At 57.8% G+C, this 23578-nt stretch overlaps 1 protein-coding gene across 2 annotated transcripts in view; it reads left to right on the forward strand.

Moving 5' to 3' along the window:
• Nucleotides 1-23578, forward strand: part of ANAPC1 (anaphase promoting complex subunit 1) — a 97362-nt gene that overhangs the window by 35753 nt on the left and 38031 nt on the right. For both annotated transcript variants that reach the window (XM_029061318.1, XM_029061328.1), the window contains 10 exons: nucleotides 839-930; nucleotides 1984-2132; nucleotides 2633-2711; nucleotides 3652-3688; nucleotides 4463-4533; nucleotides 6002-6180; nucleotides 13545-13771; nucleotides 16546-16664; nucleotides 19114-19385; nucleotides 22035-22269. In XM_029061318.1, coding sequence (XP_028917151.1) covers nucleotides 839-930; nucleotides 1984-2132; nucleotides 2633-2711; nucleotides 3652-3688; nucleotides 4463-4533; nucleotides 6002-6180; nucleotides 13545-13771; nucleotides 16546-16664; nucleotides 19114-19385; nucleotides 22035-22269 — 1460 coding nt within the window. The remainder of the gene's footprint in view (nucleotides 1-838; nucleotides 931-1983; nucleotides 2133-2632; nucleotides 2712-3651; nucleotides 3689-4462; nucleotides 4534-6001; nucleotides 6181-13544; nucleotides 13772-16545; nucleotides 16665-19113; nucleotides 19386-22034; nucleotides 22270-23578) is intronic.

Below are 23578 nucleotides of genomic sequence, written 5' to 3' on the forward strand. Positions count from 1 at the left end.
CGCATTTAATAGGGCTTCGAAGAGCACCGTACTAAGCGCTCGGGAGGGTATGGGACAGTAGAGTAGGCGGGCGCCATCCCCGCTCACAAGGAGCTTACGGTCTAGAGGGGGAGACGGACATTGAAATGAATCCCAAGACGCCGCCAGGGGCCGTCCGCCAAAGCCTCATCCCGTTAGCTCGGTGGAACGGCAGGGAACCGTATCGTCGGAGGGCCGATTTTTTTTCGCCTTGGGGACGTCGGAAGACGCGAAGGAACTGAATTGATCGGGAAGCAGTCGAGAACGGGGATTTAAAGCCAACTTCCTAACTCTTCCCTGCTGGAGAGCCGCAGTCCTCGATGGTTTTAATTTGTCGTTCTTTTAAGACTACGTTAAAGGACCCTGTGATGTCTGGGTTAAAACGCCACGGAAAAGCGAATGCCTTAAGGGAAGGTCGACCGTAATGCCTTCTAACCAAAAAATGATGGTATCTGTTAAGAGCTTGCTTCGTGTCCAGCGCTGTTCCGAGCGCTGGGGTAGACGCAAGTTAGGTTGGACACGGTCCCTGTCCCGCCTAGGGATCACAGTCTTCATCCCCATTTTACAGAGGAGGTAACCGAGGCCCGGGGAAGTGAAATGACTTGTCCGAGGTCGTACACCGGGCACGTGGCGGAGCCTGGATCGGAACCTAGGCCCTTCTGACCCCCGGACCCACGCTCTGACCACCACGCCGTGCCGCTTCGCTCTCCCTTCCAGTCTTCCGACCGATGATAAATGAAGAGGAATCTAAATGCCGCCCTTAATATCGATGGATTTTCACTATTTTGTTCACCCCCCCCCGTCTCTGCAACTGTTTTAGGGATTTGAAACTGGAGCCGTACATAGATTATTACTACAGAGACTACCCGGCCCTTGTGAAAACCTCCCGGCAAACGTGCTCCATCGACCAAGGTAAGTGGAGTTGCCCTCAGCCGTCTCTTCAGTGGTGCAGAGTCAGAAACGAGCGCCTTTCTCGATACCCGCCTTTGGGACCGTAGACGTCCTCCTAGTCCGTCGTGCCGGTGGACGTCGCGGTCCCGCGATTTTACCGAGGGCGGCCTGAAAAGCCGGCGGGCCCCGGTGTGCTCCATTGGCCATTTGACCGCCAAGCCCCGCGTCGTTCCGAGTTCAGCTTCCACCCCGGGAGGAATTCCGGCGGACGTCCGGGAGAAGAGAGACATCAAACTCGGTCTGTCGGTGTGCGTCTCTGTGCCTCAGCTCCCTCATCCGTAAAATGGGGATGAAGACTGTGAGCCTCACGTGGGACAACCCGATAGCCTGGTATCCACCCCAGCGCTTAGAACAGCGCTTGGCACATAGTAAGCGCTTAACAAGGAGTAATAATCATAATAACGATGGCTTTTGTTAAGCACTTACCAGGTACAGAGCCGCTCTTCTAAGCGCTGGGGTAGATACAAGGTAATGAGGTGGTCCCACGAGGGGGTTAAAGGCTTCATCCCCAATTTACGGACGAGGGAACTGAGGCCCAGAGAAGTCGGGTGACTTGCCCAGAGTCGCACAGCTGACGAGTGGCGGAGCCGGGATCGGAACCCACGGCCTCCGACTCCCGAGCCCGGGCTCTTTCCGCTGAGCCCCGCTGCTTCTCTATAGAATCGCAGATATATGCACGTCTTTAACAAAATAAGTAGAGTAAGAAATAATACGTACAGTACATTGCCCTCGGCCACCAGCCGCGGCAGCCCGTGCCCGAAACTCGGCGACCCCGGCTAGGCCGATTTTCAACTCGGTGCCGCTTCTGGCCCATTCATTTACCTCTTATTCCGGGACAGCCGACGATTTCTTGCAAACGGGGCCCACGGGGCGGCGTGGGAAAGCCCGGTGGCAAGTCTTGCCTACCGTGACGGGGCAGGGCCAAATCCTCTCGGCGTCTCTCTGTCCAAGAGCAAAGTAACGACCAACCGGCCGTGCGGCCGAGCGTTGTTTGCAGCTGGGTCTTCTTTTCAGCCCAAACAGGTTCGATGCACTACCCTGCATTTTTGACTCCCGAGCCTCCGAGTATCTATCAGTGGCTGAGCTCCTGTTTGAAAGGTGAAGGGGCTTCATCTTACCCTTACTTACCCGGAGTCTGTGAAAGAAGCAAGCTGGTGGTCCTGGTACGTACGGAGAGAAAAACCACTCTCTCCCGTGAGGGTGTTTTTTTCGGCGGTATTCGTTAAGCGCTTACTCTGTGTCGGACAGTACCGAGCCGCGGGGTATAAGGTTGTCAGGTCGGACGCGGTCCCCGTCCCGCACGGTCTTAATCCCCGTTTCACGGATGAGGGAACTGGGGCCCGGGGAAGTGAAGCGACTTGCCTGAGGTCACCCAGGGGACAAGGGGCGGAGCCGGGATCGGAACCCGGGTCCTTCTGACCCCCGGGTTCTCTGCGTTTGACCTCGCTGCTTCCTTCGCACTTGAGTCTTAGCCAAGAACCCGGGTTTGAAATTTAACAGACCGGGCGCGGATCATCCGGTAGTATCTACTGAGCGCTTAGTGTGTGCAGAGCACTGCACCGACCGCCTGGAACGGACAGATCTGCGCTAAGACTTCCCAAATCGATGTCAGACGAGCTCGTCGGTATCGAACACGCGATCGTACGCGTCTTTACCCATACAGAGTATCGCCCTGTACATCCTTGGTGACGAGAGAGCCGTTTCCGGTGAAGCATCGCAGTACTTGTCCGGGATAACGCCAGGTGATTGCCGCCGATTCCTCGGGATCCTTAAGCGTCTCAGCCGGCGGGCGCCGGCCGACCGCCGACGATTAGGAAGCGAAGAACCCGGAGGCCGGCGGCGGCGGGATCGCCGCCTCAGGCCACCCCCGCGTCTCGTGCCGTCCGAGTCCCCGCCTGAATTTCTGGAACCGGGGCCACCCGCCCTCTGCCCCGGGCTCGCCGAGCCAACGGTCCTCGGCGTGAGGTCGGCGGGGGACGGGAGTTGCGCGTTTGGCGGAAGCAGCCAGCTTCCAGGGTGAACCGGTGGCCTTCGGGTCATCTCCGCGGGGCCCAATTTGGACACCCCCAACGTCCCGCCTCCCCTCCCCTCATACGTTCCTCTTCTTCCCTCCAGCCTGGAAGCTCCTCAGGGGCTGGGACCGTGTCACCGTCTCCGGTGAATTGTACTCTCCCCTCTGGTGTGTAAGCTCCTTGTAGGCAGGGAACCTATCTACCAACTTCGGTATCCTGTACTCTCCCTTTATTTATGTACGTTAAGCGCTCACTGTGTGCGGAGCACTGTTCTAAGCGCCGGGGAAGATAGAGGGTAATCGGGTTGCCCCACGTGAGGCTCCCAGTTAATCCCCATTTTCCAGATGAGGTCACTGAGGCCCAGAGAAGTGAAGCGGCTCGCCCGCAGTCACACAGCTGACAAGTGGCGGAGCCGGGAGTCGAACCCGTGACCTCTGACTCCCATGAGGCCCGGGCTCTTCCCGCCGAGCCACGCTGCTTGCAATGACTGTAAGCTCCTTGCGGGGAGGGAATGTGTCCAGAAACCGGTGTATCGTAGTCTTCCAGGCGCTCAGTTCAGCGCTGTGCACTCAGTAAGTGCTCAGTAAATACCACTGGTTGATGGAATGATTGCTTTCAGGCTCCTATAAGGAGAATCGTAAAAATGGCGTTTCGTGCTGTTCTCTTTCAGTGCCAAAAAAGCAACAGACAGAGCGGGATGACAACAGGTAAAAACAGTAGTAATAATAACGGTGACGTAATGTAACGTTGGTGTCCGTCAAGCGCTCACTACGCGCCGAGCGCCGTTCTAAGCGCTGGGGCAGACACAGGGGAATCAGGTGGTCCCACGTGGGGCTCGGAGTCTTCATCCCCATTTTCCAGATGAGGGAACTGAGGCCCAGAGAAGCGAAGCGACTCGCCCGCAGTCCCACAGCTGCCAAGTGGCGGAGCCGGGATTCGAACCCATGGCCTCTGACTCCCAAGCCCGGGCTCTTTCCGCTGAGCCCCGCTGCTTCTCTCTGATGACGGAAGAATGTTCTTCTATAACGAAGAACAATAACGACAGCGGTATTAGGCGCTCAACTACGGGCCGAGTACCGTGTACTCAGGTGGGCGGGGAACCCGCCTACGTGTTCCGTGTACTCTCCCAAGCGCTTGGTACAGTGCTCTGCACGCGGTGAGCCCTCGATCAGTACGATCGGTTGGACACGGTCCCGGTCCCGTACGGGGCTCACGGCCTGAGTAGGAGGGGAAAAAACGGGTATCGAGTTCCCGTTTTACGGATGAGAAAGCTGAGGCGCGGAGAAACGACGCCGCTCGGCCCGGGTCGCCCAGCGGGCGGGTGGCCGAGCCGCGGTCGAAATCCGGGTTCCCCCGCTCCCGCGCTCCTCCCGTTGGGCCGCACCGCTTCCCCAGGTGATCCCGATGGGACCGTGTTGCGAGAGCTGTTCAGTCGGTCTGTTTAGGAAAGCCTTCCTCCCGCGTTCTGGTCTTTTTTCCAGGCTCAGCTTCGGGCACGACGCATCGATCGCTAGCCTCGCCGAAAAGTTAGTGCTCTGGATGACTGACGTCGGTAAGGGACCGCGATACTCCGCGGCGACCCCGCGCGGGAAGGAGGAACCCTTCCTTTCCACCCCGGAACGTGCCTTTCTTAGCCTCTTCTCCTTCCCCGATGGCAGCGCGAGGGCGGTGAGGAGACGGGGAGGGTCTCCCGTAGCCCTCCCGGGATATCGCCCAGGAAGTGGGATCGGCCTCAATCTCCCGCTTTCGGTTTCGGGCCGGGAACCGGAGCGTCGGGTCGCTGCCGCTTCACTCCCGCCGGTCCCTGGGAATCTGGGAAAGTCGGCCTAGCCCCGGGAGTCGGCGGAAGCCTTTCTCCCAGGTCTCTAGGCCCCGGACACGGTGTCCCTGACCCTGCGGGGTCGGTCGAAAAGCCACTGTGGCCCCAAGGGGTCAGTGACGGTAATAGTAATGATGTCGGTATTTGTCAAGCGCTTACTCTGTGCCAAGCACCGTTCTAAGCGCTAGTCCCCGGGCCCGCTGCCGAGAGGGGAGGGAATCCGTCTGCCCTCAGGGGGCTCCCCCCTCCCGCCCCGTAGGGTATCGATTTCCCCGGGGACAGGGTTGGGGAATGGCGGTCGGGGTCCCATTTTTTCGGTCGAGGGGGCGGGGAGGAGAAGGGCAGCGGAGGCGTTGAAGAGAAGAGACTCAGAGCAGAGCAAAAAGCTCTTTTTGTTAAGAGGAGAGTGGAAGTAATAATAGTAGTCATCGTGGTGCTCGGTGAGCGCTTAGCCAGGTGCCGAGCGCCGTCCCAAGCCTCGGGTGCAAGTGAATCGGGCTGGACACCGTCCCTGTCCCGCGGGCTCGATCCCCGTTTTACGGATGAGATAACTGAGGCCCGGAGAAGCGAAGTGACTTGCCCGCGGTCACGCGGCGGAGCCAGGGTTAGGACCCGGTTCCTTCCGACTCCCGGGCCCGGGCTCTTACTCCGCAAACTGGGGGATCCGGGGAAGGGACCGGAAAATGCGCAAGTACCCCGCGGGGAACCCCGGAAATCCTCGACGCTAGCGGGCCTGTCTCGTGGGACGGGCAATTCAGTGCGTAAAGGGGACAGCGACCTCCCCTCCCCTCCTCCCGAGCCTCGCCTACGCGTAGTCCGGCGCTCAGAACGGCGCCCTGCACGTAGTGAGCGCTCAACGAACACCGACGTTATTATAGCCTCCCCCAAGTCCGCCACTTCCTCGGCCACTTCGGTGAGGGCGCGAGCTTCCCCCCACCTTCGCGAGAGTCCCCTCGAGCCCGTCCGACCTCCCCCTCGAATGGGACGTCGCGTCGGCGGTCCCCACCTCGACGGACACGGCATCCGCCTCGAACCGTGGTTCCCGGAGACCCGTCGAAGGTGGAGGAAGGGAAACCCAAGTAGTCCCCGAAATCTCTCCCGGATTTCCCCGCCCCTTCCCCCTTCCTCCCCGTGGGGGTCTGTGGGTAACCGCGGCCCGTTCGGATCTCGGAGCGGAAGCTCGTCTCCCGTCGGCTCCCAGGCTTCACCCTGCGCGACTTGGAGTCCCTGCCCTTCGGAGTCGCCCTGCCTATCCGGGACGCCATCTATCACTGTCGGGAGCGGCCGGCTTCGGACTGGCCGGAAGCCGTGTGCCTCTTAATTGGCCGTCAGGATCTCTCCAAGCAGGCCTGCGAGGGGAACTTACCCAAAGGGAAATCGGTGAGTATCTGCCGAGGGCACGTCCCCGTCGGGGCGGAACCCGGGAGATTTTTTTGTCCGTGGGGGCGGTTTCTCCTCTGTCGGCTCTCGGGTCCGGTTTGGGACGGCTGAAAAGTCGGGCGGCCGAACGCGGGGCTTGAACTGTTTACGTTGGCGTTGCTTTCCCTCAGGCTTCGAGCCGGTGTGACTCGGCGGATAAATTCGTAACGGTAATGACGGTGGTATTCGTTAAGCGCTTACTCCGTGCCGAGCGCCGTTCTAAGCGCCGGGGGAGATAGTGAGGCGGGCGCGGCCCGGCGGAAAGGGCACGGGCTTTGGAGTCGGAGGTCACGGGTTCGAATCCCGGCCCGGCCACCCGTCAGCCGTGTGAATTTGGGCGTCACTTAACCTCTCGGTGCCTCGGCTCCCTCATCCGTAAAATGGGGATTGAGACTGTGAGCCCCAAGTGGGACGACCCGATTCCCCCGGGTCCGCCCCGGCGCTTAGAACGGTGCTCGGCCCATGGTGAGCGCTTAACAAATACCAACGTTTATACAGGGTGATCGGGTTGTCCCACGCGGGGCTCACGGTCTTAATCGCCATTTTCCAGATGAGGTAACCGAGGCGCGGAGAAGTGGGGTGACTCGCCCGAAGCCACACAGCTGACAGGCGGCGGAGCCGGGGAATAGAACCCATGACCCCTGACTCCTAAGCCCGGGCTCTTTCCGCTGAGCCGCGCTGCTTCGATATATGGGTCAATGGGTCAAGCAGAGGCCCACCCGTTCCGTTCCGAATTGTCCGTCCCAAGCGCTTAGTGCCGCCCTCCGCACGTAGTGAGCGCTCGCTCGATCAGTACTGTCGAACGGATGAGATGCCGGCTTGGCCAGCGGCTAGCGAGTGGCCGGCAACCCGCCACGCGTCAGAACTCACCCGGGCCGGGCAGCAGCGGCACGGGAGAGAGTCGGGGGCGGGGGGGGAGACTCGAGCCCACCGCGCGGAAGGAGGCGACGGTAAACCGCTTCCGGATTTTGACCGAGAGGACTCTGTGGATCCGCCACCGGGACGACGGCAGGTGGAGGCGGGGCGTTCTGGGAGAGACGCGTCCGTGGAGCGGCTGTGGGTCGGAGATGCCTCGACAGCCTGAGACGAGGCAGAGCGTGTCAAGCGCTGTCCTAAGCACCGGGGTAGATACAGGTCAATGAGAATGGACGCGGCCCCCCCCCCCCCCCCCCATCCCACGTGGGACTCCCAGTTTGAGTGTGCAGCCTACGCGAAGCAGTAGGAGCATTCGAAGCGGCGTGGCGCAGCGGAAGGAGCCCGGGCTCTGGAGTCAGAGGTCATGAGTTCGACTTCCCGGCTCCGCCACCCGTCAGCCGTGTGACCGGGGGCGAGTCACTTCACCTCTCTGGGCCTCGGTTCCCTCATCTGGAAAATGGGGACGAAGACCGCGAGCCCCACGTGGGACGACCTGATTCCCCCGTGTGTCGTCCCCCCCCCCGTCCCCCCCCCCCAGCGCTTGGAACGGTGCTCGGCACGTAGTAAGCGCTTAACAGATACCGACGTTACTATTACCCGAACGGCTCTAAGCGTTACGCGCTAAGGAAGGCGGCGGTGTGGCCCCATGAAAGGAGCCCGGGCCCGGGAGTCGGAGGATCTGGGTTCCAATCGTAGACTTGCCTGCTCTGTGAACTCGGACAAGTCACTCAACGTCTCCTTGCCTCAGTTTCGGCATCTCTTCTCCCTCTCTTCTGGGGTGAACACGGTCTCTGTCCCCCATGGGGCTCCCGGTCTTAATCCCCCTTTTACAGATGAGGTAACTGAGGCCCAGAGAAGTGAAGCCACTTGGCCCAGGTGACGGAGCAGACGGGTGGCAGAGCCGGGATACGAGCCCAAGTCCTGCCGACTCCCAGGCCCGTACTCTTTCCACCGGGCCACGTTGCTTCCCTTCTCGTCTGAAGGGCTGCCTGGGCTTCTTCTGAACAACTCTCCGCTCTTCCGGATGGAGTTCAGAGCTGTGGATAGGCGGGCTACACTGCCAACTCTTAACCCAAGCCCGGTTTTATCGCTTAACTGAAACCTCACGGATCCGTTTAGGTCCTGAATGAATTGGAGAGGAGGGTGGGTGAGCTTACTCCCCGTGCCCCGATCTCGTCTACCTCGTCACCGACCCTTTTTCCACGTCCTCCCCCTAGCCCGGAACGCCCTCCCCTTTCCTCTCTCCGCCCTCCAAGCGCTATTAAGGTCACGTCCCCTTCACCGACCCTTTTTCCACGTCCTCCCCCTAGCCCGGAACGCCCTCCCCCTTCACGTACGTCAGTCCGCCGCTCTCTCCGCCCTCGAAGCGTTATTAAGGTCACATCTCCTCCAAGAGGCCTTTCCCGACGAAGCCCTCTTTTCCCCAGCTTGCTCTCCCTTCGTCGTCATCTCTGCACTTGAAACCGCCACCTCAGGACACTGGATAATCCCCTCACCTCCCAACCCACGGTACTCAGGCGCTTATCTCTAAATCGTATAAACGACTTGTTTCTTCATATCGGTGTCTCTCTCCCTTTTTAGGTCGTAAGCTCTCTGTGGGCAGGGATCGTGTCCGCCGATTCCGTTGCACTGTACTCCGCCAAGTGCTCCGTACGGAGTTCTGCATTTAGTGAGCGAGCAATAAGTACCACCGATTGATGATTGGTTGACGATCTAAGCGAATCTAATGAGGTTGGCGTCCGTTAAGCGCTTACTCCGTGCGGAGCGCCGTCCTAAGCGCTGGGGGAGATGCAGGGCCGTCAGGGTGTCCCACGTGAGCCTCACGGTTGAGCCCCATTTTCCAGATGAGGTCACCGAGGCCCAGGGAAGCGAAGTGACTTGCCCACGGTCACCCGGCTGACGGGTGGCGGAGCCGGGATTCGAACCCATGACCTCCGACTCCCGAGCCCGGGCTCTTTCCACCGAGCCACGCTGAATATCGTCTTAATATGGGGCGTGTGCTCGTCGAGGGCAGGGAATGTGTCTGTCTATTATTGTACTCTCCCCAGCGCTCAGTACGGGGCCCTGCACACAGTAAGCGGTCGATAAATACGACCGAATGCGCTCCGGCCTTTCCGTGCTCCTTAAGGCGGGGATCGTGCTTGCCCGTTCCGTTGTTGCCCGCTCTCCCGAGTGCTTGGCACAGTGCCCTGCGCACCGGAAGCCGATGAGGGACGGTAAATACCATCGATCGATTGGGGATCGCAAGGCATTTGAAAACCGTGGGCGGGTCACGTCACTTCTCCGTGCCTCAGTTCCCTCATCTGTAAAATGGGGATCGAGACTGCGGGCCCCATGTGAGGCAGGGACTGTGTTCAACCTGATTAGCTTGTATCTACCCCGGGGCGTAGGCCAGTGTCTGGCACACAGTAAGGGCTTGACAAGTACCATTCAAAAAATCCACGGTGACAAATTTCAGTCAGTGATACCAGCGCTCCCCACCCCCGCCCCGACACCCTGGCTTCTTTAGAAGCAGGAAGCACCGCCCTTCCTCCTGGAAGAGGAGACGGACCATTTCACCGTCTGAAACCCTTTGTCCTTTTAAGGCAAGATTTTGAGCCCCGTGCCTGAAAAGCAAATGGTTAAAAATCCGATTGCAAAGTGGATCTTACAACCCCCCAAACCGATAAAAAAAAAAAAAATAAATAAAATAAAATCAAAATTTGAATCCGCACGAGGCAGACCAAGTGGGTTTGGGTTAGAGAAACCGCACACTTTAGGGTTGGGAAGGAATAACAAGATAACCCTCACTTTTTTAATGATATTAAAAAATGACACTACTGTACTCCGCCCACAGTAAGCGCTCAGTAAATGTGAATGATCCGGAGACTCTTTTTATGCTATTTAAGCACTTACTCTATACCAGACACTCCACTAAGCGCTAGGGTAGATACGAGCTAATAAAGTGGACGCAGTCCCCGTTGCACGTGGGGCTCACGGTCTCAGTCCACGTTCTACGGATGAGACAGCTGAGACGCAGAGAAGCAAAGTGACTCGCCCCAGGTCACGCACAGAAGACAAGTGGCGGAGCCGGGATTAGAATCCGGGTCCCGGGTCTGTGTTTTATCCACTAGGCCTGCTGCTCCTCTGTTCAGATCAATGCCGTGGGCGTAGGGCGGAGTTCCCTCGTATTTACTGAGCGTTGGCTATCATGGTGATGTCGGTATTCGTCAAGCGCTTACTCCGTGCAGAGCACCGTTCTAAGCGCCGGGGTAGACGCAGGGGAGTCGGGTGGTCCCACGTGGGGCTCACGGTCTTCATCCCCATTTTACAGATGAGGGAACTGAGGCCCCGAGAAGTGAAGCGACTCGCCCACAGTCGCACTGTGTGCAGAGCACTGTACTGAGCGCTTGGGTGAGTACATTATAAGAATGAACAGACCCATTCCCTGCCCACGACGAGCTTTTCGGTCAGAGTTCTGTGGCCGCGGGAGAGAAACGGGGTTCGGATTTGGGAACCACGTAACGCGCTTCGCTGACGTGAATCCTCGGGTTTCCACCGGCGCGGGTTCTGTTTCCGCGCGTGCGCGTGGGATTTCTCGTATTTAGTCGTCAGGAGTGACGGGGGGAGGCCGGGTTCCCTCCACGGGGGTCTGAAAGAGCGTCCAGTGAGTAGCCCTTGAATTCCCCTGATGGATATAAAGGTATCTCCACCGATGGGAAGACCGTCTTTCCGGGCAAGGGCGAGAGGTCCCAACTGGACCCCGGGAGTACGCTGAGGCGGCGTACTGCCCGGCAGGGAGGTCGGTGAGGGGCGCGTTCACTTGGCTGCAGAGTGTGCCGTGCCAAAGAGCCCCTCTTCGCTGCTCTCAACGGGCAGGACCCCCGTCCCGTCCCCCGCCTCTGGCGGGCGCTCGGAGGGAGAGCCAAATTCGGTCCCCGTGACCGTGCTCAGCAAGCCGGGGACCAGCCGATACTCTCGGACCGCGCCCATCTCCCGAGCCCCCCAGGTTTCCGGGTCCGGGGGGCGACGGGGCGGGTGGGAATCGGCCGGTTGCGTTGCGGGACGGATTGGGGTTCGGCGGCTCTCAGGCGGCCACCACAGCCAGATAGATGAACAGGGCGTCAGAGGGTGCGAGAATGCAGTGGGGGAGCGGGATAGAGCGAGGGCCTGGGTGTCGGAGGGACTTGGGTTCCAATCCCGGCGCGGCTATTTGTCTGCTGGGTGGCCTCGGCCGAGTCACTTCACTTCTCTGGGCCGCAGTTATCTCATCGGTAAAATGGGAATTGAGACCGGAGAATCCCATGCGGGACAGGGGCTGTGTCCCGCCTCATTAGGTCGTATCTACCCCGGCGCTTAGTACGGTGCCTGGCACGTGGTAAGGTCTTAATAATAGTGGTGTTCGTTAAGCGCTCGCTATGTGCACAGCACTGTCCTAAGCCCTGGGGGGGGGGGGGGGCGCGGGGGATGCGAGGTGATCGGGTTGCCCCACGTGGGGCTCGCGGTTTTAATCCCCATTTTCCAGATGAGGTAACCGAGGCACAGAGGAGTCGAGTGACTTGCCCAGAGTCACAGAGCTGACAGGCGGCAGAGCCGGGATTCGAACCCGTGACCTCTGACTCCCAAGCCCGGGCTGTCTCCGCTGAGCCGCGCTGCTTCTCTGACAAATAGCACGATGTGGGCGGGGGGAGGTTTCCCGATCAGTCAGTCGTATTTACTGAGCACTTACCGCGGGCAGAACACCGTACTAAGAGCTCGGGAGAGCTCGGTATAGCGGACACATTCCCCGCCCACAACGATCTTAACAGTCTACGGCGGGAGATGGACATTGATATAAGTAAATACGTAATAGCGATGGACGTAAGTGGTCTGGGGCTGGGAGAGAGGGAAGAACGGAGTCAGGGCAAGGCAGGAGGGAAGAGTGGGAGAAGGGGAAAGGAGGGTTTAGAGAGAGGAGCGCGTCTTCAGGAAGACTCTGAATGGCGGGGGAGCGTAGAGAAGCAGCGTGGCTCAGTGGAAAGAGCATGGGCTTTGGAGTCGGAGGTCATGGGTTCGAATCCCAGCTCGGCCACTTGTCAGCCGTGTGACTTCGGGCGAGTCACTTCACTTCTCGGTACCTCAGTTACCTCGTCTGTAAAATGGGGATTAAGACCGTGAGCCCCACGTGGGACAGCCCGATTCCCCCGTGTCCACCCCCGGCGCTTAGAACGGCGCTCGGCGCGTAGTAAGCGCTTGACAAATACCAACGTTAACTAATTGTCGGATACGAGAGGGGAGGGAGTTTCAGGCGAGGGCGAGGGGACGGTGGTGAGGTAGTCGAGATCGGGGTACGGCGAGAAGGTTGCCGTCGGAGGAGCGAAACGCCGGGAAACGATGCCCACCTCGGAGGGGTCGTCGCATCGCTTCCATCTGGTCCTCTAGCCGGCGGCTCTGGTTCGGAAGGGCAAGGCCCACCTGCCCGGTGAGGAGCCCCGACGGGCCGCCCTGTCGTCCGGTGACGTGAGATGACTCTCCATGTGCTAGTTCACCCCGCTGGGGCCCAAAGGCCGCTCTCGCATTCCCCGGTCCTTCAAGATGCCACCGGCTCTGCGTGCGCGTGGACGGGTCTGTGCTCCTGCGGTGCTCGAGCTTTAGGACGGTGACGCTGGTATTCGTTAAGCGCTTACCGTGTGCCGAGCGCCGTTCTAAGCGCTGGGGGAGATAACGGGGTCATCACGTCGTCCCACGTGAGGCTCACGGTCTCGGTCCCCATTTTACAGATGAGGGAACTGAGACGCAGAGAAGTGAAGTGGCTCGCCCACAGTCACGGGGCTGACAGGTGACGGAGCCGGGATTCGAACCCATGACCTCGGACTCCCGAGCCCGGGCTCTTTCCACTGCGCCACGCTGCTTCCCTCGGAGAACGGGGGGGCCGACGTTGAACTCAGCTTCATCCTTCCCCCCGGGACTGTGAGCTCATCGTGGGCGGGGAACGTGTCTACCGGCTCTTACGCTGTACTCTCCCAAACGCTGAGTACACTCTTCTGCGACCCAGTAGGCGCTCGATGAGCCCAGTCGACTGATTGGTGATTTCTAAATGATTGATTTCGTACATTTCGAAAGGACTGTGAGACCTTTTCCTCTCACGGTCAGATATCGGCCGATTTTAAGCACCTCCCTCTATCCCTGGGGTCGGGGAGGCGATTACTGCTTCTATTTTGTCTGATCCTTCTCTTCCTAAGTATTTTCCTACACCCGCCCGAGTTGCACCCCGACCGGTCAGTGGACGGTATTTCTTGAGCGCTTACGGTGTGCGGAGCCACGTACTTAAAGCGCTTGGGAGAGGACGATACAGAGTGACGTCTCGATCCCTCCGTCCGAGCAGGCCGACCGTCGGGATGGGGCTCTCTTGCTGTTTCCGTCTCGGATGTCTTTTGTTCTGCCCGATCCAGTCTGTTGCTCAGGTGCCCTCATCAGAGGTTGCTTCGGGAACGGAAACGGAGGAGGAAGACGACGGTATGAACGACATGAATCAGGAAGTGATGTCGTTGATCTGGAGCGAAGATCTGAGAGTCCAAGAGGTGCGCAGGCTGCTTCAGAGTGCCCACCCTGTCCGAGTCAATGTTGTTCAGATGCCAGAAGTGAGTGACCACGAGTACATTGAAGAAAAAGAAAACAGGTAACCCCCTCGGGAACTCCGCCGTTTATGCGGCTTTCATCCGATTCGGGTGAACCGGAATCTTGCCGCTGCCGCCTTGGCTTTAAATACCTTTGCTCCATCCATCCACCCCTCGCCCTCCTTCTTTCCCCCCCGTCCCCCACCGCAGCGCGACGCTCCGTCTTATCACCAGAATGGTTCTGATTCTGGCTCCACCACTCGCCTGTGGTGCGACCTCGGACGAGTCCCTTGACTTCTCTGGGCCTCACGTTCCTCAACTGGTAAATGGGGATTCAAGACCCGTTCTTCCCTCCTACTCGGGCTGTGAGCCCCGGGTGGGACAGGGACCGTCTCTGGCCTAATTAATTTGCATCTACCTCAGAATTTAGAACCGCGCTCGACACGCCGAACCAATACCGTAAAAGGAGCGGCCCGAGAAGCGCGAGGAACAGCGTGACCTGTCATTCGGTGATATTTGTTGAACGCTTACTACGTGCGGAGCACCGTTCCAAACGTTTGGGAGAGTATAATAGAAGAGAATTAGCAGCCCACAAGGAGCTGTGGATAGAGCACAGGCCTGGGAGTCGGGTGGACCTGGGTTCTAATCCCGGTCCCACCTCTTGGCTGCTCTGTTGCCTTAGATAAGTCATTTCACTTCTCCGTGCCTCGTTTCTCTCACCTATAAAATAGGGATTTAAGCCTAGGAGCCCCCGTGGGACATGGACCGTATCCAACCCGATTAGCTCGTGTCTACCCCAGCCCTCAGTACAGCACATAGGAAGCACTTAAATACCATTTTAAAAAAAGGTGTGAAAGGCTCGGTAGGTAGATTCGGGAGTCACTTGCCCTTGGGTAGTGGCTGAAACCGTGAGAATCTAGAGCAATAGACGGGGATCGAGAGTAGAGCCTTTCTGGACTTGCCCGGGTCAAAGGGAATTGAACGGTCAGAGAGATGAGGAGGAGAACCGTGCGAGTCCGGCCTCGGTTAAACCCGGGGCTGCGGAGAGTTTCCCAGAGGAGGAAGTGGTCCGCGGTGTCAGAGGCCGCTGCCCGGGCAGGACGGAGTGGAACCCCACCCAGCGGGGCTAAGAGGAGGTCGCCGGAAACTCCGAGGAGTGCGGTCTCCGAAAAGTCGAGGGGCCAAAATCAGATTACGGGCGGTGAGGTGAGCGTTAGAGGGAAGGGAGGGAACACCCCGGGAATTTTCCAGAAAGGGGAGGACGGTCCATACTGACCCCTTCGTCCGGATGGAGCGTGGGCCCGGCGGTCGGAAGGTCGTGGGTTCTAATCCCGGCCCCCTCGTTGGTCTGCGGGACCTCAGTCAAGTCGCTTCACTTCTCTGGACTCAGTTACATCACCTGTGAAAAGGGGACCGAGTCTGGGAGCCCCATGCGGGGCAGGGACTGTTTCCAACCGGATTTCCTTGTATCCTCCCCAGCGCTTAGTGCAGTCCCTGGCGCCTAGTAAGCGCTTAACAAATACCGTAGTTATTATTATTGAGCGCTTACGGGGTGGAGAACGCCGTACTAAGTGTTTGGGAGAGTACAGTATAACAATAAAAAGACACATTCCCTGTCCACAACAAGCTTACAGTCTAGAGGGGGAGTGTGTATATATGTATGAGTGTGTGTATATATGTATATATGTGTGCCTGTGTGCGTATATATACGTATATACGTATATGCACCTATGTTTGAGTCTACATAACTGCTTTATCCCCCTCATTCCTTCGGGAAGCACCGATCGGTTAATACCAATAACGTTCCCTCCAGACTGTAAGCTTGTTGTGGGCCAGGATCGTGTCTACCAACTAGTGTATTATGCTCTCTCAAGCGCTTAGCGCAGTGCCCGGCACACAGAAAGCCATCGGTAAGTACAACGGAATGACTGAAATGTGCACAGCTCCGGAAAAACATACCCATCGTCGCATCCCCACCCTTCAGGAGCTTATATTTAGAGTTCGTACCTCCGGGGGCAGCTGTCCGGTTCAGCAGTGAAAGCCAAGTTGGGTTGGCGTCCCCCGTTGACCGGCTTCGATGTCTGTCTCCCCTCTTCTAGACTGGGAGCCCGATGGGGGCAGGGATTGCCTCTATCCGTTGCCGAATCGTACTTTCCAAGCGCTTAGTGCAGTGCTCGGCACACAGTAGGCGCTCAGTAAATGCGAGTGAATGACTGAAATGGATTTGGTTCCTTTCTACCGAAAAAAAAATGTCGGAAGGAAGAAAGGGGCGTAAGGAAATCGAGCTAAATGAAGGGCGGGTAATGAGAGGAAGCGGGACTAGGAGGATCTCAGAATCCTTCATCGCCACCCCTGGCGTTGGAAAAGGGATGGTGGTATGCTTTGGGTGCCTACTAATAATAACGTTGGTATCTATTAAGCGCTTACCATGTGCAGAGCACCGTTCTAAGCGCCGGGGTAGATACAGGGTGATCAGGTTGTCCCACGTGAGGCTCCCAGTTAATCCCCATTTTCCGCATGAGGTCACTGAGGCCCAGAGAAGTGAAGTGACTCGCCCACAGTCACCCAGCTGACAGGTGGCAGAGCCGGGATTCGAGCCCATGACCTCTGACTCCGAAGCCCGGGCTCTTTCCACTGAGCCACGCTGCCCACTCTCCCTGTCCCAGGTGGGGCTCGCAGACCGAGGATTTTTGCGACGTCCAGGTGCTTGAGTTCTCGGTGAGGGGGCCGTCCGTCAGTGCCACGGCCACTTTGCCCTCGGGCGGCGACGGATGATTTTGCCTTTAAGTGGTTCAACGGGCCGTCTCCCCGGCGGTGTTTCTCGTCTTGGTTGCAGGTTACTTCAGCTGTGTCAGAGGACCATGGCCCTCCCCTTGGGACGAGGGATGTTCACCTTATTCTCATACCACCCGGTTCCAACGGAGCCTCTGCCGGTTCCCAAACTGAATCTGACGGGTAGGTTTTCACCTCGAGTGGAATTGGCGCCGGTACGAATGCCCTTTTGGTTTCCTCCTTCGGGACTCTCGCTTTCGGATCACGTCCCCTGCGGAGAATGGTCAGTCCTATCAGACGAGACCCCGGTTAAATGTAGAAGGAAACCCGGAGTCCGTATGGTCCTTGTGGGCGGGGATCGTGTCTACCGAGGCTACTGGATGATTCTCTCCCAAGCGGTTAGGTCAGTGCTCTGCGCGCAGAAAGTGCTCACTGAAGTGCTCAGAGAGGCAGCGTGGTCTAGGGGAAGGAGCCCGGGCCCGGGAGTCCGAGGACGTGGGTTCTAATCCCGGCTCGGCCACGGGTCCGCTGTGTGACCTTGGGCGAGTCACTTTCCCGGGCCTCAGTTCCCTCAGCTTTAAAATGGGGATCGAGACCGTGAGCCCCATTTGGGACGGGGACCGCGTCCACCCCGATCAACGTATATCTACCGCAGCCCTCAGAACGGTGCTTGGCACATCTCCTCTCGTCTTATGCCGTCAAGCCGTTTCCGACCCATGGCGACGCCCAGTGAGCACTTAACGAGCACAGTAATAATAATAAATGCCACGGTTATTATTAATAGATTCCATTGTTCGATCCGAGGGAAAGATTAATGCCCCCACGGTGTTTGTTTGCCCTCTGAGGATGCGTATCCTCCAAGTCGGCATCCGCCAAATGAAGAGATTTCAGCGATAGACACAGGGTAAGCTTGAAAGCCCCGAGTTGGCCAGGGACTCTCGTATTTGGTCCAAGGCCTAGCACAGCGTTAGTGATGACGACAGGCCGCAAAACAGTTTCCCCCCGGGGAGTCGATTCGTGGTAAGTCATTGGCTCTTTCGAAATATCACTTCCATTCTGAGTGTCCGCGGCTACTGTTACAAGCGCTGTCAGCGGTCGAATCGCCTAACCGAGAGAGTATCTGTCAGGTCGGTAATTAACTCCTCAATTGCATACAGAAAGTTTAACTTCATATTTACCGCCTACGTGGATCCTAACTGTGATTTATTTTAGCTCAGTGTTAGTGAAGTATCCTGCCGCACCCACCCACCCTCCCTCTCCGAGGGTGATTCTTTAAATCAGATCTTTATGAGAGAGAGGACTCATAACCGTAACTGAAATAGCATCCTGGCATCAGCTATTATTATTGTTATGACTATTAGTACATCTGTTAAGCACTTACTGTGTTTCGAGCTCTGTTCTAAGCACTGAGGTAAATACCCGCTAAGTCAGACACAGTCCCTGTCCCACATGGGGCTCACTGTCCAAGTGGGAGGGAGGACGGGTATCGAATCCCCTTTTCACGAGGAAACCGAGGCCAGAGAAGTGAAGCGACTTATCCGAGGTCGTACAATAAGCAAGCAAGTGGATTAGAACCCAGGTCCTCTGATTCCTCCCCCCTACGACGCTCTCAGTCAATGGCAATAGCTGTAGCTTCATCTACCCCGCTTGGGTCAGTCAATCACCTTCATTTATGGAGCACTTACTGTGTGCAGAACACCGTACTAAGCGCTTGGGAGAGTACCCTATAACAGTATAGCAGACACGTTCCCTGCCCACAATGAGATTGTAGTCTAGAGGGGAAGGCAGACGTTAATCCAGATAAGCAAATTACGGATATGGACATAAGTGGGGTGGGGCCGGGAAGGGGGAATGAAGAAAGGGAGCGAGCCAGGGTGACGCAGAGGGGAGCGGGAGAAGGGGAAAGAGGGGGGTTCGTCAGGGAAGGCTTCTGGGAGGAGATTCTCTTCTATTCTAGTTGATTCTATTTAGTTGCCGTTGTTTTTCCGAGACGTTCTTCCCCCCCGACTCTATTTATCGCCATCGTTCTCGTCCGTCCGTCTCCCCCGATTAGACCGTAAGCCCGCCGAACGGCAGGGACCGTCTCTTATCTGTTGCCGCCTTGTTCGTCCCAAGCGCTCAAAGAATACTGTTGAATGAATAAATACTCTTGAATGAGGAGAGGTGCCTTCAATAAGGCCTTGAGGTGAGAGGAATTGTCGGATATGAAGAGAGAGGGCGTTCCAGGCCAGAGGTGGGATGTGGGCGAGAGGTTGGCGGCGAGAGATGAGATCAAGGAATAGTGAGAAGGTTGGTATTAGAGGAGCGAAGTTTGCCGGACGGGTTATAGGTGGAGAGTAGCAAGGTGAGGTAGGAGGGGGCGGGGAGGTTGAGTGCTTTAGAGCCACTGGTGAGGAGTTTCGACCCAGAAGGGAAGTGGAGGATGTCGGGCATGCGGTGCGTTGCCCAGAGGGCTTAGACATAAACCGATTAAATTTCAGGTCCGGCTTAGCGCGCGCTCCCCCCGTTCTGGGGAGGGAGCCCCGTACCCCGAGGAGACCCATTCCCTCCCCCCGTGGCGTCGGTCCCGCCGTCAGCGATCCGCTTCCTGGGCTTTTCCCTTCTTCACCCGTCCCTCGCCTTTCCCGGCCAGGGCGGGCTCCTCCTCGCAACACGACGGTGGACCTGAACAGCGGAAACATCGACGTGCCCCCCAACATGGCGTGCTGGGCCAGCTTCCACAACGGCGTGGCCGCCGGACTGAAGATCGCCCCGGCGTCCCAGATCGACTCCGCCTGGATCGTCTACAACAAGCCGAAGAACGCCGAATTAGCCAACGAATACGCCGGCTTCCTCATGGCCCTGGGGCTGAACGGCCACCTCACCAAGCTAGCCACCCTCAACGTTCACGACTACCTGACCAAGGTGAGGCCTTGAGCTCGCCTTAGGGCTAGCCCCTGGTTTTAATTTTTTTCTTCTTGTTTTTTCTTCTGATGGCGTTTTTTTCCGCTCGATAATTACAGTTGAATTCATTCGTTCATTCAGTCGTATGTATTGAGCGCTTACTCTACGCAGGGCACCGTGCTAAGCGCTTGGAATGTACAGTTCGGCAACGGGTAGATACCATCCCTGCCCAGCGACGGGCTCACAGTCTAATCGGGGGAGACAGAGGGCAGAGCGAAACAGAAGGAAACAAAATGAATAAAGAGCTTAGTGGGTGCCAGGCACGAAGCTCGTTGTGGACAGGGAGTGTGTCTATTATATGGTTCTGTTATACTCTCCTCAGTGCTCAGTACAGTGCTCTGCACCCAGTAAGTGCGGATAAATAGATACGGTCGACTGACTGTATTAAAGCACCGGCTTAGACGCAAGCTACTCAGGTTGGACACGGTCCTTGCCCCACGTGGGGCTCCCCATTTTAAGGATGAGATAACCGAGGCACAGAGAAGTTAAGGGACTTGCCCGAGGTCCCCCAGCGGGCAAGTGGCGGCGCCGGGATTAGAACCCAAGCCTTCCCGACTCCCAGGCGTGGAGTCGGTCCTCTAGGCCACGCTGCTTCTTTCTTCTGTATTCTTCGGCTCAGAGGGCAAAACGTCTGGATCGGTTTTCCAGAGCAGCTCTTCTCTCTGGCCTGGCCGCTGAAATCCCTTTCCCAGGTTTCAGAGGGGCGCGTGAGGCATCTGAGGACTCGAAAATTCCGAGCCGTTGATCCGACAGCCTAGTTGCGCACTGGGTTGTATCGATAAATACCAGATTTTTCTCTTGGTTCCTGGGGTCGTTTTTATAGGGTGAATCGTGGCTCAGTGGAAAGAGCCCGGGCCTGGGAGGCAGAGGTCAGGGGTTCGACTCCCGACTCTGCCGCTTGTCGGCTGTGTGACTGTGGGCGAGTCACTTCACTTCTCTGTGCCTCGGTGACCTCATCTGTAAAATGGGGATGAAGACTGTGAGGATCATAAAAAAAAATCTGCCCTCTTCCCTCCCGTTCTCAACGACTGGGCACGGGGGGCCACTTTTGATTCCTCAGGGCCCGTAGAGATCACCCTTTATCTGGTGTCTTTTTTTTTTTTTCTGTCGATTCCTCCCTACTACTTGGTAAAAAGAAGGCCCCCCCCCCCCCCCCCCCCCCCCCAGAAAGGGAATTGCGATGTTAGTGGAGAATGAATCTGTTCCTGAAGCACTGGGCAGGAACTCTGGGAATGAAAGGTCTCTCTTCCCCGACCTGTTCCTCTTCTCTCCCAAAAGTCCCGTGTTGCCTCTCTCCCTGGAAGCTCGCTCACATCAGTGGTCTTTCTTGAGCGTTTGCTGTGGGCAGAGCACCGGACTAAGCGCTTGAGAAAGGACAGGCCCGAGGGTCAGAGGGACCCGAGTCCTCATCCCACCTCCGCCACCTGTCTGCTGTGTGACCCTTGGGCGAGTCGCTTCACTTCTCTGGGCCTCAGTTCCCTCATCTGTAAATTGGGGGTTAAGACCGCGAGCCCTATATTCATTCAGTCGTATTTACCGAGCGCTTACTTTGCGCAGAGGACTCTACTAATGGGACGTGGACTGCGTCCGACCTCATATCTTCCCCGGTGCTTAGTATGTTGCCTGCCACATAGTAAGTGCTTAGCAAATAGCATTTAAAAAAAAAAAAAAAAAGACATTACAGCATGGTTGGCAGACACGGTCCCTGCCCACAAGTAGATTCCGTTCGACGGTGGTTGCCGAGAGAGAGCCAGGCAGGAGAGGAGCCTCCCCCTTCGCCGGGCTTCTTGGCAACTTGTTCTCTTGGGCGGCCCTGATGGGCGGGAGGAATTGGCTTCCGCGTCCTCAGAGTGGAAGCGAATCCCCTCCTTTCCCAACCCCCGCTCCATTCCAAGGCTCCTTTGGGATACCGATCGCCAAGAGAGACCCTTTCTCTCCCACCCCGACCCCCCGGCCCGAGCCTTTCACAGAGAGAGAACTTTTTCCGTGACCTGTCCATTTCATCGAATGGTCCGTCGTATTGACTGAGCACTTACTGTACGCGGAGCACCGTACTGAGCTCTTGGGAGAGTACGGAAAAAGAATAGACAGACCCAACCCCTGCCCACCACAACCTAGAGGGGGAGGCAGACGTTAACGTAAGTACGTAGATGACGGATATGGACGTAAGCGCCCGTGGGGCTGATGAAGAAAGGGAGCGAGTCGGCGATGTAGAAGGGCGAGGGAGAAGGGGAAAGGAGGGCTTAGTCAGAGAAGGCCTCTGGAGGAGGTGTGCCTTCTATAACCAGCACGGAGTAGTCGCTAGAGCACGGGCCTGGGAGTCGGAAGGTCCTGGGTTCTGATTTCGGCTCCACGCTTGTCTGCTGCGTGAGCTTGGGCAGGTCGCTTCACTTCTCTGTGCCTCAGCTGCCCCCTCTGTAAAATGGGGGTTGAGACCGCGAGCCCCGCCGGGGACGGGGACTGCGTCCAGCCCCTTTTCCTCGTCTCCACCCCGGCGCTTTACAGATACCCTGATTATTATCGTAAATAAGGCTTCGATGCGGGGGAGAGGGATGGTCCGTTGGATACGAGGCGGCTGATCTTCTGTTCGGCCGGTCTCCTCCACCGCAGGGTCACGAGATGACGAGCATCGGTTTGCTCCTCGGGGTTTCCGCCGCCAAGCTGGGCACGATGGACATGTCCATCACGCGGCTCCTGAGCATCCACATCCCCGCGCTCCTCCCGCCGACCTCCACCGAGCTGGACGTCCCCCACAACGTCCAGGTGGCGGCCGTCATAGGGATCGGCCTGGTCTACCAGGCCACCACCCACAGGCACACGGCCGAAGTCCTCCTGGCGGAAATCGGTACGTCCGCGTCGGTCCGGGGGCTTCCTGGCGGGCTCACTGGGTGCAGAGCGCGGGGCCGGTCCAGGTTTATGCTTGCGTGCTCTAACAACTCTGCCCTCTCCTCCGCCCGGCAAAACGATTTCTCCGTCCTTATTGACCCCGGTGCCCACAGCCCTCCGCCGACGGTTCCAGACTTTTAACTCCCTCCTCAACCCCCCCGTCCCCCTGCCTCCCCCATCCCTCGCCTCTAATGACCTGGTCACCTACTTTATTGATATCAGGCGTCATCTCCCCTCCTGCTTCAACGCTCCCACCTTTCCCAGCGGTACCTTTAGAGGAGATCTCCTGCCTTCTCGAAAGCCGCCCCCTCCACCTGCGCATCTGACCCCATTACTTCTTACCTTATCAAAAACCGCTCGCCCCGTCCTTTCTTCCCTCACCAACCTCCATCTTCAACTGTTCCCTCTGCAATAGGCTTCTTCCCCACTGCTTTCAAACACACCCGTGCCTCCCCGATCCTAAAAGAAACCCTCCCTCGACCCCACGGCTCCCTCCGGTTATCGCCCCGTCTCCCTCCTATCATTTCTCTCCAAACTCCTGAGCGAGTTGTCCACGCCCTCGGTCTCAGGTTCCTCTCCTCCAGTTCTCTCCTCGACCCCCTCCAATCTGGCTTCCGTCCCCTTCGCTCCACAGAAATCGCCCTCTCAGAGGTGTCCAGTGATCTCCTGCTTGCCACGTCCGGTGGCCTCTACCCCATCCTGATCCTCCTCGTCCTCTCAGCTGCCTTCCGCACTGTCGACCATCCCCTCCTCTTGGAGACGTTATCCGACCTCAGCTTCACTGACACTGTCCTCTCCTGGTTCTTTTCTTCTCTCCGGCCACTCGTTCTCGGTCTCTTCCGCGGGCTCCTCTTCGGCCCCCCGCCCCCTAACAGTGGGGGGTCCCTCGAGGTTCAGTTCCGGGTCCCTTTCTGTTCTCCATCTACCCCCCCCCCCAACTTCTCTGGAGCGCTCGTTCGCTCCCCTTGACTTCCGCTACCACCGCTGTGCAGGTGATTCCCCAATATACATCTCCAGCCCTGATCTCTGCCCTTCTCTGCAGTCTCGCATTTCCTCTTGCACCTCTACTTGAATGCCCCCCCCCCACCCACCCACCTGAGGCTTAACGGGTCTCAAACAGAACTCCTTATCTTCCCACCCGAATCCTGTCCTTCCTCCGACTGTCCCATCGCTCTACAAGGCGTCACCAGACCCATGGTGTTATCCTTGATTCCTCTCTCTCATCCAGCCCACGTATTCGATCCAAGGATGAAGGCGATGGGTCTGAC

This window comes from Ornithorhynchus anatinus, chromosome 1 (assembly GCF_004115215.2).
Source record: "Ornithorhynchus anatinus isolate Pmale09 chromosome 1, mOrnAna1.pri.v4, whole genome shotgun sequence".
Lineage (NCBI taxonomy): Eukaryota > Metazoa > Chordata > Mammalia > Monotremata > Ornithorhynchidae > Ornithorhynchus > Ornithorhynchus anatinus.